Source organism: Vicia villosa, linkage group LG5, assembly GCF_029867415.1.
Source record: "Vicia villosa cultivar HV-30 ecotype Madison, WI linkage group LG5, Vvil1.0, whole genome shotgun sequence".
In the NCBI taxonomy this organism is placed as follows: Eukaryota; Viridiplantae; Streptophyta; class Magnoliopsida; order Fabales; family Fabaceae; genus Vicia; species Vicia villosa.
Window position 1 is genome coordinate 107150396 of NC_081184.1, and position 15910 is coordinate 107166305.

The 15910-nt window shown below is 35.4% G+C and overlaps 1 protein-coding gene across 1 annotated transcript; it reads right to left on the reverse strand.

The window, feature by feature from the left end:
• Nucleotides 1-4252: 4252 nt before the first annotated feature.
• LOC131601961 (cytochrome P450 93B16-like) lies at nucleotides 4253-6215 on the reverse strand. The gene is made up of 2 exons (XM_058873897.1): nucleotides 5234-6215; nucleotides 4253-5085 (listed from the first exon to the last, which is right to left on the reverse strand). Exons 1-2 carry the CDS (start codon nucleotides 6209-6211, stop codon nucleotides 4429-4431), a joined length of 1635 nt encoding a protein of 544 aa, XP_058729880.1. The 5' UTR covers nucleotides 6212-6215; the 3' UTR covers nucleotides 4253-4428.
• Between the last annotated feature and the right edge of the window lie 9695 nt (nucleotides 6216-15910).

Sequence of the window (15910 nt, forward strand, 5' to 3'; positions counted from 1 at the left end):
AGTTCAAGTTTAACTCATTTAGTTAACTAACTTAGTTTTTAGCTCATATTTAGCTAATTTGGTTCATGAACCTAATTCAACGATTTTAATTATCGAACCGAGTTCTAAACTATTTTCGAGTTTGTTTGATTCATTGTCAGCCCTAAGAATGTTAAAATAATTTTTCTGCTTTACCCATAAATTTTTTATAGAACAAGACAAAGATTTAAGTCCTTATCTTCAAATGTGTTTGTCCCATCCTATTTTATAGCTTTTGCAGCCATAAATATTTATTTAAAAACGCCCCATCCTATTTTATAGCTTTTGCAGTCATAAATATTTATTTAAAAATTTTCATTTTCAAGTTTAAAATTTGTAGCATCTGCATGTCTGTCTTGTCCCGTCTATATTTTTTTTATGGGACTAACCAATGTTTTAGATTTTCACTTTCACCTATCCTCTTTCATTCTATCTTTTTATAGTTTTATGCGGAGCACGGTTAAACGGGATGAATATTGCCTGTTTGCCACCCTAATTTATATTCTTTAATATCTTGTTATTGTGATGTATTATGTTACGATAATAGTTATGATTGTTTTATTTGTTAAATATGTTTGGATCTCAACTCTGAAAGGTAACTCAAAGGGTGGGGTTATCCTCACATATTTATACAATTAGCATCTTAGAAACCTAAACAATATGAGACTTCAAACAAGCTCCAAAAACACATCTATCAACTTGAACACCTACCCTCACACCTAGCGCGGGCCTAGGTCAAATGCTCACATTGCATTCCTAGTTATGTATAAATATGTGAGGACAACCTCACCCTTTGAGCTAACTTTTAGGGTTGATATCCAAACATATTTAACATGGTTGTCTCATATTGTCCAAAGAAGTGTGAACCTCTTCAAGGGCTTTATCTTTATCCTCTAAGAATTCCTTCAAGGAGGAGACTGTTTAGGCAAGCTCAAAAGAGACTACTTGGGTCTCCAAGTCCTTTTTAAGACCAACAAGTTTCTCATGGAACTGGTTTCGTCCATAAAGAACGAGGCCAAATTGGCCTTTCATAAGTTATTTCTCCTTTGAAGGGTTACCAGACGCAAGCACCTCACCACGACCAGTAGCATCCAATGATAAGAAATAAGCACCATGTATACATATTGAAGGTCGTCACCGCCATAAGCTCAAATTTAGCCATATCAGAGAGGTCACAGATGTAGGCATAATCCCTTTTGAGGATGCAAGACTATAATTCTTTGGAAAAAAGGGCCCCAAGATATAAAAACATCTAGAAGCGTGAAAACGAGAAGAGAAAATGGGTCATTGCTCAGGGTTATTATTTCAAGTAAATATCCTGATGGATTAGAAATTTTTTTGGGACGATTACCCCCCATAAACTTGATTTTTGTACACAATCTTTCTTAGAGAGTTAACCAGAAGTAGATGGGAACAAGTCATGATATTTCTTGCTCCGAATTTCACATGACAGACGTCTTGGGTCCTCCATATTTTCTATCCCAATATAAGCCATTTGTGTCTGCCCAGCAAGAGAGGTCTCATTCTCTCCCAGGGTTATTCCAGCTCTCATTTCTATCGGGATTGCATAAGGATTTTAGAAAGGATATGGAAATGTATCCTTCGCCATTTGCACCTTTTTCCTCTTAAAGATGTTTTTAAGCACCCCCATGTTATCTACAAGACGAAATAAAGTAGTCAACATAAATGTTATCTGAATAATAAAGACAAATATGAAGATAGTTCCCCCTCCTGACCAAAGAGATCTTTACTCTCAAGAGCAGTGGCCGCTTCCACAGTCGATCATATGTTAATATATCGTAGTTTTTCTGTTGTGTAGGTGGTAAATTTGAAGGGCTGAATCCCTATTTTTAGGCCAATCTCTCCCACTAAGTAACTAAGTCATCTCTCGATGACTCTTCCTATGGGATTAAAGAGTTAGAGGCGAAGACATATATTTTTAGAGCGCGGAAGAAATGGTTTCGGGTCCAACATTTCTGAATCATGTACTTACATTTCACTAGATTCTAACAAGGGGGCCAAATGAGAGAGGATCATCTTTTGGAAGGATGCAAAATGGAGAGAGAGCCTCATGATTCTGGGGGGTCACCAACAATTAATGGTCCTTGAAGTTTCTCCAACTCTCAAGGTAAACATTAAACAACTTTAACGCTTGGAAAAATGAAAGCAACCATTGTCACCGATGTCTATGTGTGTCATATTTAAAAGGTAGAAGAATAACCTTGAAGTTGGCATTTTCTCCTGATACTCACACCAATATTGAATTACCTTGACAAAGACCTAACTAACATGTGCAATTCAGACAGAGCAACTCTCAAACGGTTCAATAACCCATCCTCAAAAATGTTAAAAGGAAACTTGAACCTCAACCTAGATAGCAAACATTCTTAAAGAGGTATGGAACATTCATCAAAGGGGCTACATATTATCTTGTTGGGGTCGACATGTGTAACAATCCAATCAGAAGATGATCCCACATTTCTATAAGCAAACTCCAAACTCTGATTATCGTTGAAGATGGAAATCGTCTCTATTAAATCCACCTCTACCCAATGGTGATGAGCGGCTGATATCAGCAGGTAGTACAAAACCTTGATAATCTTTTCAAACCATGTCCACTCAACCGTTGTGAAAAATATAATGCATGTCATAAACTAGGCAATGACTCCAAACGTTGAGATGATCTCTAACCTTCTTATCACTAGGTTCCTAACCATTTATAGCACTAAATGAGTTCTTAAAGAGGCAATTTCCTAGTTTATCACGGTAAGCCTCAAGAGACTCTGGAACAATCATAGTTCATACCTCTGATCCCTTCCATAGAATCATTTATATCTCTGCTAGAATGAGAATTCGAAGGTTCGCTGCCATCTTCGATAGAATCCTCACCAGAGCCAGAACTATCATTGAAAAAATTGAAGTTTATAATGGGTCTATTAATTGCTAAGGAAAAAAATTGGCATTTTTTGGGTCTACTATTCCAATGTGAGATGAAGCGTCACTTGCATCTTCTCTATTGGTGGGCCATCTTCCATATTGGCTATGACTAAGCCAAAGAAGGGAAAACAACAAAGTGTAAATAATGAGATAATCATTCCTGAAAGAAACGAAAGTTTAGGAAGGGGTTAAGGCAAAGTGTAGTTCTGAGGCTGCGATGAATCGAAATAATGCAGAATCCAAAGAAGGAAAAGAACATATAAGACAAGAGTCACTAAAGCTCTGAGGGAAGCAATTTGAGTTCATGGAAAGAAGAAAAATATTACAGTTTGAGAAAAGAGTGGAAACATGGTTAGTAAAGGTGAAGTAACCTCTATATATTGAGGTGAGACAAGAAAATCGATGATCCTAAATAAAAGGAAATTGGAAGATGAAAATTTCAAGATTGTAACGACACTCAAGTACCCTTGAATGTCCTAGACGAAACGTCATGCCCTAGTCTAAGGAACTAGGACCACGAGTAAGAACTATCCTTCGATACGTCTCAATAATGAGACTAGCATCTAATGTGTTTGATTCCAAGATCACCCGCGCTCACTCCCAATCTTTCCTACTTTTCCAAGAAGTGAACCCATCACGAAAATTCTGACCTATTTTTTGAGAGACTTCCCGTTGCTGCGCCACGACAAGCCTTGGTTACAATTGTTATGGGCCGACCACAAGCTCAAAGGAAGAGGATCAATCATCATTCTAAAGTTACTCCACCAAGGCGTTGAAGGTACAATGTAACCATGTTATGAAGCCCCACACATGATCCACGCCTTAGACTGCATCCTATCATTAGATATCATCAAATGGCCTCCAACATTCCACGCCGAGAAGCAAGAGACGTCAATAACTGCCCTTCATATATAAGGCTTCCCACAAGAAACTTGAGGTATGCTCTAAACTATAACTCACATTTATTCATCATTCTCTTAATGTCTTGTACGTTTCAATGTTAACCTCATACATCAAAATTTAACCTCAAATTAGAAAGAGATTAAAATCTCGAATAAAGAACTAAATGATAGGATTATAAAAATAATTTTTAAAATAAAGACAAACTTTAAATAAAAAAAAAATCAGGAGACTAAAACTATGATTAAGCCAAATATTATTTAGATTTAATTTTTAACCAATTTAAAACTTGAATTTTTCTCAAATGATTTTTGTAGAGGTCGCTATTATAAAACCCTTATAAAAACAGTTTGAAAGAACTTTTCAAGTCATTCGAAATAAATTTAATTGCTATGAGTATCAAATTGCATGACTTTATTGTTGATAGCATAATTGTCACACAAATGTTGTTACATAAATTCCTTATACTACAACAAATTAAACAAATCAAAATACCAAACATCAATTGAATTCCATACATAATCATTCTTTTATTAATTTATTAATAGAAAGGTTGTCCCAAATTTCCCTTTTCTAAAGTTGAAGCAAAGGATCAAGATTCAACCTTGCAACAGGAATACAAACAAGATCATTAGCTCTAGGAGCAGTCAATCCTGGTCTTTCATCCATATCAATCTTCTTACCATTACCTAAGATTTTCCCCTCAGAATCAATCATCTTCCACTCAAAGCATTGCACCAAAGCTCCAATAAAAGTTGGCAATTCACGCATGGCCAAAGGCATACCAGGACAACCTCTCCTTCCAGAACCAAATGGCAACAACTCAAAGTGATGTCCTTTTATATCTATACTACTCCCTCCTTCACTTTCCAAGAACCTTTCAGGCCTAAACTCTAATGGATTCTCCCAAATCTTTTGGTCTCTTCCCATAGCCCAAGTGTTTATACAAACCAATGATCCTTTTGGAATCATCTTTCCATCAACCTCACAATCTTCTGCTCCTTTCCTCATAACCATCGGTATCGGAGGGTGAAGCCTCATTGTTTCTTTTATGATTGCATGTATGTAATGAAGGTCTGGACTATCTGCTTCACTCACTAGTCTTTCATTTCTTGTTACTCTCTCAACTTCTTCTTGCGCCTTTTTCAACACCTTTGGATTGTTGAACAGTTCTGATATCGTCCATTCTACTGATATCGCAGTTGTATCAGTAGCTGCTGTAAAGTAGTCCTGAAAATATAAACCAATAATAATAAGTCTGACTAACTCATCTGACAGAAATCGATATTGCTAGTTTGAACGTCTGTTGTGTGTGCGAGTTTTTAGTGGTAACAGGCAAGATTAATAATAAGCATGAGAGAAGGATATATATGTGTACCAAGATCAATGATTTGATATGGTTTCTAGTGAAATTTACTTCAGAGTCTTTCTCCTCAGAGACATCAAGCAAAATGTCTAGAAAATCTTTCACAATCTCTTCTCCATTCTCATAACTACCTTCTAACTTGGCCTTCCTTCTCGAATTCTCCCGATCAGATATAATCTTCTCCAGCAAAGCATCATACCTCGTGTGTATATCCAATGCTCTTTTCTTAAAACCTTTCATGTCGAAGTTCTTGAAAACTCCTATAAAATCCGAAACATTAAACTCCCCGAAAAGCTGCGTTATCTCGCGAACCAAAGCCCTAGCTTCTTCGGCCTGGTTGTCCGTGCCCGAGGTCTCGATGCTCAACATCATCCGCGATATTATGTTGTTAGAAAGCTTCAACAAACCTTGCGTGAGGTTCACACTTTCTCCAGATTTAGACTTCTTCGACAATGTTTGAATGAATAGCTGGAGTTCCCGGGTTCGAATGGGCAGAAACTGCCCGATTGTTCGATTACCTAAAAGCTCAGTAGTACTGAGCTTTTTAATGAACTTCCAATAAGTCCCATACGGTGCAAAAGCAAAAGTTGCATCATCATACACAACCATGTTGATGGCTATATTCATTTTACGATGCGAAAAGGTTACTTCGTGCTTTTTGAGAAACTCTTTGGCGAGCGATGGAGTGTTAACAACGATGAACCGAGCCGAGCCAAGCCGAAGCGATATAAGAGGGCCATATCGATCGGAGAGGTCGCGAAAGGCGTGGTGAATGAGTGGTTTAAGGAGATGAAGATGGCCAATTATTGGTATAGCCGGTGGACTATTAGGGTAAGGTAGTACAAGAGGAGAAGATTTTTTAGTTCTTTTGAAGTAGGAGAAAAGTTGGAGAAGAAAAAGAAGGAACACAACCAAAGCTATTAAGAAGGAATGAGAAATCATCTTTGTTTGGTAATAAAAATTTACAAATGTTGTGAATTGATCATACATGCATGGCATATATATATATAAAAAGGAATATCAATTAAAGATGATAAATTTCACCTACTCTTGGAAATTATTGATACGTATTGGTAGAGAAGATAATGAAAGGTAGGGTCATATAGTCTAGTACATTTTCTTTTTGAATATTACAATAAAAGAGGCATGTTGGTTTCGTCTAAGAAAACGGATTAATATATTTTAGAAACCAAGAAATAAGTTTCTTTGAATAAGTCAAAATGGTTTGGTGAAAGACTTTATATATATTAAGAGTAATGGAAGAAAAGTGGTGATGTTATAATTGATTTTGAATATTAAGAGTTTTGTTAGTGGTAAACGGGTTGAATTTTTCAACTCTCAAAGAAGATACGTTTTCCACTTATAGATAGGGTTGAATTATAGAAAACAAAATAAGTTAGTGTCATTGTTTAAGGGGTAAAAAATTGGTTACTAAAAGGGAAAGAAAGAAAGAAAGAAAAATGTGAATGCGTGAGAGAAATGGCTTTTCAAAATATAGATTTTTTATTGGTAAATTTATAAGTATATATGATAAGTAATTCAATAACGGCATCATTAGTGCAAATAGATTTAGAATTTAAATTTATTTTAGAATAAAATAGTTATAAAAAATGATGTGTTATTAAATAATAGTATTTGAATGGATAAAAATAATGATATCCAACTAAGTAAGTTCAAGGATATCAGGTTGGTTGGGATATATCTAGGTGAGAATTCTACATAATAATCACTCTATTTAAATTACAAATTAATTTTGAATTTTTTCATTAATTAGTATTAATTAAAAATTAGGTAAATTTTTTGGTACCCATGTATTCAAGTTGAGACGTACCGGTACTTTTAGTGTAAATTATTATTAAATGATAATTTATTTTAAAATAAATAAAAATAAATAAGTGACGTGACATAAAATTATAACATTTAATTGGTTGAGGGTAATGGTACTCATCTAAACTCAAGGGTATCGGAGTGTTCACCTAAAAATTAATGTTTTTTCTATAATATTTTTTAAAGTGTTTTTTATTATATATTATATAATTATTATTTTTCAATTATTTTTATATATTATATTTATCAATGAAAAATATTTGTATGAAATTATTTATATATTTTTTCTTACAAAATTACGATTATTAGTAGTACCATAATACTTTTAATTATGTTTGTTAAACTTGGCGTGTATCATAGACCAATGCAAAAATTTATTTATGGTGGACCAGATATTTCTTAATTTCTTATGTCACATGTATGCATGGTGTCATATTATCATCCTATCAGGCATTTTCTTTGTCGCCTTATGTATTTTTTTAACTTTTTACATGTGGACTAGATATATGTGTATGGTGTCATAATATCATCCTATCATACATTTCTTTGTCGCATTATTATCATTACTATTTTTCAACTTTTTAATATTACAAGTGGACTAGATAGTAGATATATATATGCATGGTGTCACATTATCACCCTATCAAGCATTTTCTTTGTCGCCATTGCTATTAAATGATTTTATTTATGTGAGAAAAGAAATTTTACTTTGGTTTAGTAAAAAATGTGTAATTTTTTTCCAGTTGATTTGTCATCTCAAAGAAAAGTTGTATCAGTCACGAGTTCAGTCTTTGCAAATTTATTTTTTAATTTTTAAATTAGTCACCGAGATGATAAGTCAGTTTTTTACCTCGATTTTGAGAGTTATTGTAACGACCGAAAATTTGATTATTTGCTTAATCTAGACGTTTGGAGTGTTTAGTGAAATTTTCGTATTTTGGGACGATTTAGTCGGTATTAGTTTGGGATAGCGGATCGATAACTAATTGAGTTTTTTAATATTTTTAGTATTAGAAATATTATTAGAGTATCGTGTATTATTTTGAGAATTTTCAGAGCAAATAAAATTAGACCGTAAAATGTGATGTAATGAGTAATAAGGGAGTTTAATTAAATAAATTAAGTGGGCTAAGTGAATAGTACGTGTAATTGGTGTTATACACCTTAGGTTTTAGAAAACCTGTAACATAATTTTTGGGAGAAAAATAGAAGCACGACAGAAAGAGAAGAAGGAAATTAGGAGAAACAGTGCACACGAGGGAACTCAGTTGAATTTGGGGATTTTTGGTCGGGACGATTTAGAGCAATCTTCGATCCAAAGGTAAGGGTGGAGCTTGCTCTATAAATAGGGACATGATGGATTGTATGTGGGTTTGGGAAATTTTAATTGTCCCTATGTTTTCGATGAATTCTCTGTTATGTTTGAAAAATTACATGATTTACTGTGTTAAATTTGTGATGTTTAAATTGTTTGATTTGGATTGATCGATGATGTTATGAAATTATGCCTGTGATGGTGTTATAAATTCTGTGTTGATAGCTAAGAAGTTTGTTGGAAGTGAAACTGCGAAACTGTATTGAAAACTGAAACTAGAAGTTAAACTGAGAGGGGAACACTTGGGGACGGGGACCCAAGTGAAGGGACGGACGTCCCGTGAAATAAAACAAAAGTGGGAGACCCACTTAATGATAGAGGTGGGCGCCCTAGTAACAAAGCGGGGTTTCCCAGCCAATTCTTTTGCTTCGAGACGGGGGCCTTACTTTAGGTGTAGTGTCTTTCCACCATTTAGGTACCTAAAACTGTGTTTACATATACTTTTAGTACCACTTAAATTAATTCAATAGGGATGAATGAAATTAAAATGAACTAGCAGAGTATAAATCAGCTACAGATCAATTTATGAAAGTGGAAAGAATTAGCAGTTAAACTATTGATTTCAGTAGCAGATGGTAGTATAAAATAGTATAGCAGATACAAACAATAACGATGAAAATAGAAGAGTATTAATAATAGGTCTTGTAGTCTTTGCATAATAATTAACAATGTCACTATTAAGTAGAAGAATATTATATGAAGTAGTTTAAATGACAGGAATCATAGTAGCAGTTCAGAAAAATATAGCAGTTAAGAAATAAATATTAGGATCATTCCGGGAATAATCTGCTAACCGTTGTTCTTGCGATGTTTTTGTGATGTGTGACGCGATGAATTTTTATGAATTGTTGTGAAGTGCAGGGAAATAAAGTGACGAGTAATTATCAATAATGATTGATATATTTTGGCGATGTAGGAGAATGCCTTATGCGACGTTGTTTTGTGATTGATTGTGGTTTGTTGCATGTCATAGTGTCTCATGAATTGCATGTTTTAGCGACGGTCTGGATTGGCAAAACAGCGACGAAGGCTTATGCATGTTTTTGATGCCTCTATTTATTGGCAATTGGCGATGGGGATGAAGCCCTGGGTACCACATGCATGATGCATTTGTCGTGTCTCATTCATTTGTTTTGTTGCGACGTTGTGTGTGATTATATGATTTTGAATTTGAATCGTTTGTGATTGAAATCGAGACTTGAGATATATATTATAACTTGAACCGTAATATACTTTTTATCATGTCTTTATTTATATTGTTTGATATCTCACCCTTTGCTTGTTTTCGCCGTTTCCTTTATATTGGTAACGTGCAGGTGATGCTAGTTGTAGTACGGTGGGAGAACTGACTTTTTTAAAATGTTGCGGATAGCAAAAGTCGCCACCGACTTTTATTTTATCCAATATATAGAAAGGCTAAAAGAACAGGAAAAGACCTTTTAAAAAGATTTTGAGTTCGGGGGGTAGGTTATACAAAGGGAAGGTGTAAGCACCCTTTGTATCCATGGTTATTCATGGGCTCTTAATTGCTTAGCTCACTTTGTTTTCAAAATGTTTGAAGTGTAGTGTGTGAATAAGAAAAGATTTGTTAAGGACTTTAGCTTGTAAATAAGCGTAGCCTTGTTTTGAAAGTATTTTGTAAAAGAGAGTGTGAAAAAAGATTTGAATTTTTAATTTGAAAAGAGTAAGCAATCAGGAGCACCTACCCTAAGTTAAAGATTCTGTTCTTTCAGCTTTTCAGTTTGAAAGGGCTATCTATACCATAAGAGGGTAGGAAGTTCTTTCATTGGATGTTAAGGGTCATCTAGAAATTATCGTTCGCCATAAAACTGTCCCTACAATGTAGAGGTAGGTAGTCTTTAGGGAAGGATATAATAGTCATTATTAATCTTTTTTAGGCAACAGGCGAGGATACCTTAGCAACGGGACAATCATCTTTTACAAGGCAACATCGAGGGACAAAATTGATGATGATAATGAACTGAGGGCAATATTTGTTTTGCTTAGGTATCCTCGGAATCGAGGGAATTGACTATGAAGGATAGAAAAACACTTAGAAAGGGGGGGTTTGAATAAGTGTGACTTTAAAAATTTGTAAGATAAAAACAATGAACACAATTATTTTTATCCTAGTTCGTTGTTAACGAAACTACTTCAGTCCACCCCCTTAGAGTGATTTACCTCAACTAAGGATTTAATCCACCAATCCAACTAATTACAATGGTTATCCACTTAGATACCCTCTAAGTCTTCTAAAGTATACAGATCACAACTTGATCACTCTAGGAAAATACCACTTAGAAAACTTCTAAGTCTTCTAGAGTCAACTGATCTCACTGGTCACTCTAGGAACCTTTTACAATCAATGTAAAATAATGTTTACAAGAGTAAGATTGCTTCTTATAAAGCTCTAATCACAACAGTGATATTTCTCTTAAGTTCTAAGCTTAACACTCACTAAATATTACAAGAGTTTGTGAGGTTGAAGATGAAGTTCGTGAGCTTTGAATTTGACAGCGTTTCAGTATTTTGCGCAAGAGTTTTTTAGCTGCTTCTGATCAGAACTTCTATATATATATATATATATATATATATATATATATATATATAGGCGTTTGAGAAGATGACCGTTGGGTTGCATTTAATGCTTTGCGTGAATAGTAAAACTTTGCTTTTAATGTTTCACACTTTTGCCAACTACCTCGAGCCATGCTTTTGCTGCTTTTACTGACTTTGCCTTTTGTAGCTTCTAACGTTCCTTTTGTCAGTCAGAGATTAGACTTAATAGCCTGTCATCTTGTACTTGCTTCTGGACTCATGTTTGTGAATAACAACGTTTGAATATCAGACTCAACAGCTTGGTGCAGAGCATCTTCTTGTGCTTCTGCTTCTGACTTCATGTTCTTCTGATGCTTCATAGTTCATGTTCTGATTCTGCTTGACCATCTTCTGATGTCTTGCCAGAGCATGTTCTGATGTAGCCATCCAGAACCTTCTGAGTTAGTGCTTCTGAGCGCTGATTTGTGCATACTCTTTATGTATTTCCTGAAATGGAAAATGCAAAGGATTAGAGTACCACATTGTCTTATACAAAATTTATATATAATATTATCATCAAAACATAGAATATTGATCAAAACAAATCTTGTTCTAACAATCTCCCCCTTTTTGATGATGACAAAAAACATATATAATTGATATGAATTTGTAACCAGAATATCAGATGACCAAAGACAAATACACAGTTATAGCATAAGCATATAATCAGAGTGTGTGAATATGTCTCCCCCTGAGATTAAAAATCTCCCCCTGAAATTAATACTAAAAGAATTTTATAAATAAAAGACTTCCCTGAGTATTTTTCCATTTCAATCGAGACTTTCACTTTGCATAGAACTTCAGAACATTCAGAGCTTCTGCTTCTTGCTTCCATAGGACAGCTTCAGAGCTTTGAATTTCTCCTTTGTAATCAATTGAATCCTAGCATGCTTGATTGTATCAAAACGTTCTTGAATGTATTATAGCAGCATTCTTTCATTCTAGAATGTATCAGAGCATGTTTGATAATATCAGAGCATTCTTAAAGAAATATCAGAGCATGAATATATCGGAGCATTTTAAGAAGAATATCAGAACATTCTTCTTTTTTCTGATCTTGAAGCTTCACAGCACTAAACTTGCTTCAAATCTTTAAGAGCATGCTTCTTTATAGAATTGCTTTTTCCCATGTATTTGCTTCTTATGTTGAGCTTTTTCAGAATATCTTCAATCCTGCAAAAAAAACTCAAAGACATAGAACTTGCAAATAATGTTAGGAAATGTTGAGACTTAATCCCAGCAACTGATATAATAACTCAAATCAATTATCATGTTTCTCCCCCTTTTTGTCATAACATCAAAAAGCATTAAAAGATTCAGATGATAAAAGACACATAGAGTGAAGAAGATAACATTTCATTGATTAAAAAAAATCAGAAGGTACAAAAGATAGAAATAGATGCAAGTCAAGCAAATGCATAGAAACAAAGAAAACAGACTAAGACCAAAGACAGACTACGACGGGCCAAGCCTAGAAGCTAAGATGGCCAGAAGGTTTTTAATCTCACTAGTTTCTTCCTTCTGATTCTTCATGAATGATCCAAATCAGCTTGATTATGTTGAAGAGCCTTCATAGTGTTTATCAAAACAGAGGCAGAAGGTCCAGCAGAAGAAGCATCAAAACTATTTTCCAAAACAGTAGGATTCTCAGCATGTGCTTCAACCATGAAAACATCATCTTGATTTTCCTTAGCAGGAGTTTTCTCAACAGGATGATTCTCAGCATCAGCTTCTGATACAAAAGTATCTTCAGAATACACGGGAGCAGGGATTGCAGCATCTGGATTTTCAAGAGCCAGAAGAATATTAGCCAGATTCTCTGGAGGTGTTGGAGCTACCGGTTCTGATGGGTATTCAACTCTTGGATATACCATACTTGGTGCTTTAACAGAGGGATTCTCCCTAAGCAAGTTGAATATGGACTGAAAGTCTCCAGTCAGAACGTTGTATTGAGGCTTCCACACAACCATAGCCAGAGGATGCACTTCTTCAAGCTCATCAACAGATTCCTTCTCTTCAAGATATTTCCAGCTTCTGATGGGATAGAAGTAGCTTTCTTCAAAGTCTCTAAGAAATCCAGAAGGACCAGGAGCATCAGCCATATAGGCTTCTTGAAGCTTCAGAAGGTCAGATTGAATTTCTCTTCTAAAAGCTCTCCAGAGATTCCCAGAAGCAACATAATCCATGTTGGCATTATGTGCTACCTTCAGTGCATCTAAACCTGTATGTAACTTACGCTTAACAAATTCAAAACGTACACCAACAGAGAGTTCAGAAGGTTTGGTTTTGAATTTGGTGGTTGAGGAGTCTGGGTTCAGAAAGAAATAGGGTTCAGGTTCTCGTGAGAACAAGGCAGAGGTGATAGAGGAGGATAGAGAGGATGAAGAATCTGCGGTGGAGATGATTGAGGAATCAATTAAAGGGGAGATTGTAGAAGGAATGGATGTGGTTGAGAATATATTTTCAGATGGAATTTGAGGAAAAACAACATTTAGAGGTTGGGGGTTGAGAACTGGTTCAGAAAGAAGTGGACGATTTCTTTTTGTGGTGGTGGAAGAGGATGGAATTTCAGAAGGATGTGGCTTTTTCTGAGGGGGAAGGGTAGAAGTAGATTGAGAGCTCGAAGAGTCTGCTTTGAAAGCATCTTCTATGAGCTTCTGAAACTGTTCAGAAGTTCTAGGTACTTTGAGAGACTCTGTTGATATACGTTCAGAATTAGTATTAGGTACAGAGTCAGATATTACAATACCTGAAGGTTTCTTCTGCTTCTTTGCTTTCTTAGCATCAGGTCCTTCTTCTGTGACCTTTCTTTTCAGCTTCTTCTCTTTCTTCTTCTTATCCTTCTTCCTTAACTCATCCAGAGATGGAAGAGTTCTTCCACGAATCCAAGCAGGATCAACAGTAGATTGAGCTTTGACACAGGACTTCAGATAGCGTTTAACAGATTTATCTAGCTCCTCTTTGAACATGTGAGAGAAGCTCACAAAATGATTTCTTCTTGTCAGAATATCTGGAAACACTTTTGAAGGAGTGGTCACTTTTTCAATCAACTGCATCCTTCTTAGAGACTGAGCATTAAGAATACTTCCACGAATAGCAATTAAGTTCTGAGAAGAGCCAGCTGATCTCAGAATATCTAACAAACCACTCTCAGTCAGAATATCTGATATCATTCTACCAAAAGGAATAGTATTCTTCTTAAGTTTGGGATTCTTCAGACGTTCTTCTTCCCTTGATTCTTTAACATTTGTCTTCAGATGTTGAAACAGAATATGTGGTAGATTAACTCTCATGCCTTTTCCAATGCAGAACAAAACATACTTCTGATCTTGATTGACGTAGGTAGCAGAGTTTGTTGGTCTTCTATGATAGAAAGATCCTAGAATGATCTTTGCCCATACTCTGTAGAGAGGCTTCAAGTCCGTAGTGTAGGGAGAGGCAACACCAGAAGTGAACAACTCTAGGTCAACTTTATCCCAATCAGTCCTGCCTAGGAGAGCTCCAATAACTCCACTTTTACCCTCAAGACTGTACATTTTCCTTATTAGCTTCTCAGTCACAACAACTTCATGCCCTAACACGAAGGAGATGATGGCAGTTGAAGTAACAGTGGCATGTGACCAGAATTCCTTAACCAACGTAGGGTATGTAACGCCCGGAAAAATAAGTATATGCTTAATTTGGACGTTTTTGACGTTTATTGGAATTTTACCGTTTTTGGAGTCGTTTCAGTCGGTATTAGTTAGGGATGGCGGACTAATATTTAATTGAAGGTTTTCATATTTTTAGTACTAGAAATATTATTAAGGTAATATTCTGCGTTTTGGGGTTTTTCTGAGCAATTGAGTTTGGACCGGAAAGTGAGATATTTTGTGTGTGAATAGTAAGTAGTGGGGGGGGGGGATAGAAAAGAGATAAGAAGAAGAAAAACGTGAAGAAAGAAAAAGGAAAGAAAGAAGAGAGAAAGAAAGGGAAGAGAGAAAGAAGAAGAGCAAAGATGGAGAGAAAGTGAAGAAGGGGGTTTTGGAGAAGATGAAGAATCAAACCAAGGTAAGGGGGTGAATCTAATTTATCTTGGATGTATGATTCTTATAGTCTTGTTCTTGTTCATCTTCTTCATCCTTTCCATGTTTTCCATTCTTGCTTGTTTTGTAAGAAGTTGTGAGGTTTTCATGATATAGCAAGATTCAAACATGTTTTGGTTGGTATTTTGTATAGAATCATATCCTTGTTGTGTTATGGTGATTGATCATGCTTTCTTTTCCATTTCCATAGCTTGATTGGGTTTGAAGAAAATGTTAGGTTTTGAGAAAGATTGATGAATCAACCATGAAAAGTTTGATGTTAGGTTGTTTCTATGGTATGTATGTGTTATATTGATGTTATAATGATGTTTTGGAGTGGTTTTGGTGGGTATAAAGGGCTTGAGACAGTTCTGTTCGTGCTGAGTTTTTTTTGGTTTTTCTCAGGTCCGCTAAGCGGCCTCAGGTTCGCTGAGCGGAGTTTTCGTTGGTCCGTTTCTGGAATTTCCGCTGAGCGGTCCGCTGAGCGGCCAACAACATATTTTATTTTTTCCAAAACTTTGAAACTTCGTAACTCTTGAACCGTAACTCCGATTTTGTCGCCGTTCGGAGCGTTGGAAAGCTAACGCAATGAACTATACTATGATCTAATTAAATGATTCATAGAATTTAGTCTTCTATTATTTTTATTAGGATTTAGTGATAGAGCTAAGTATGGTTAATTTATGAAGTATGTTTATGTTTTCCAAACTTTGAAAAGTCGTACCTTTCAACTCGGGTGTTTGTTTTATGTGTCGTTTGAAACGTTTGGAAGCTATTTCCATGCTCTATATGATGATGTAGGATGTAGTAGTGGTTGGTTGATTT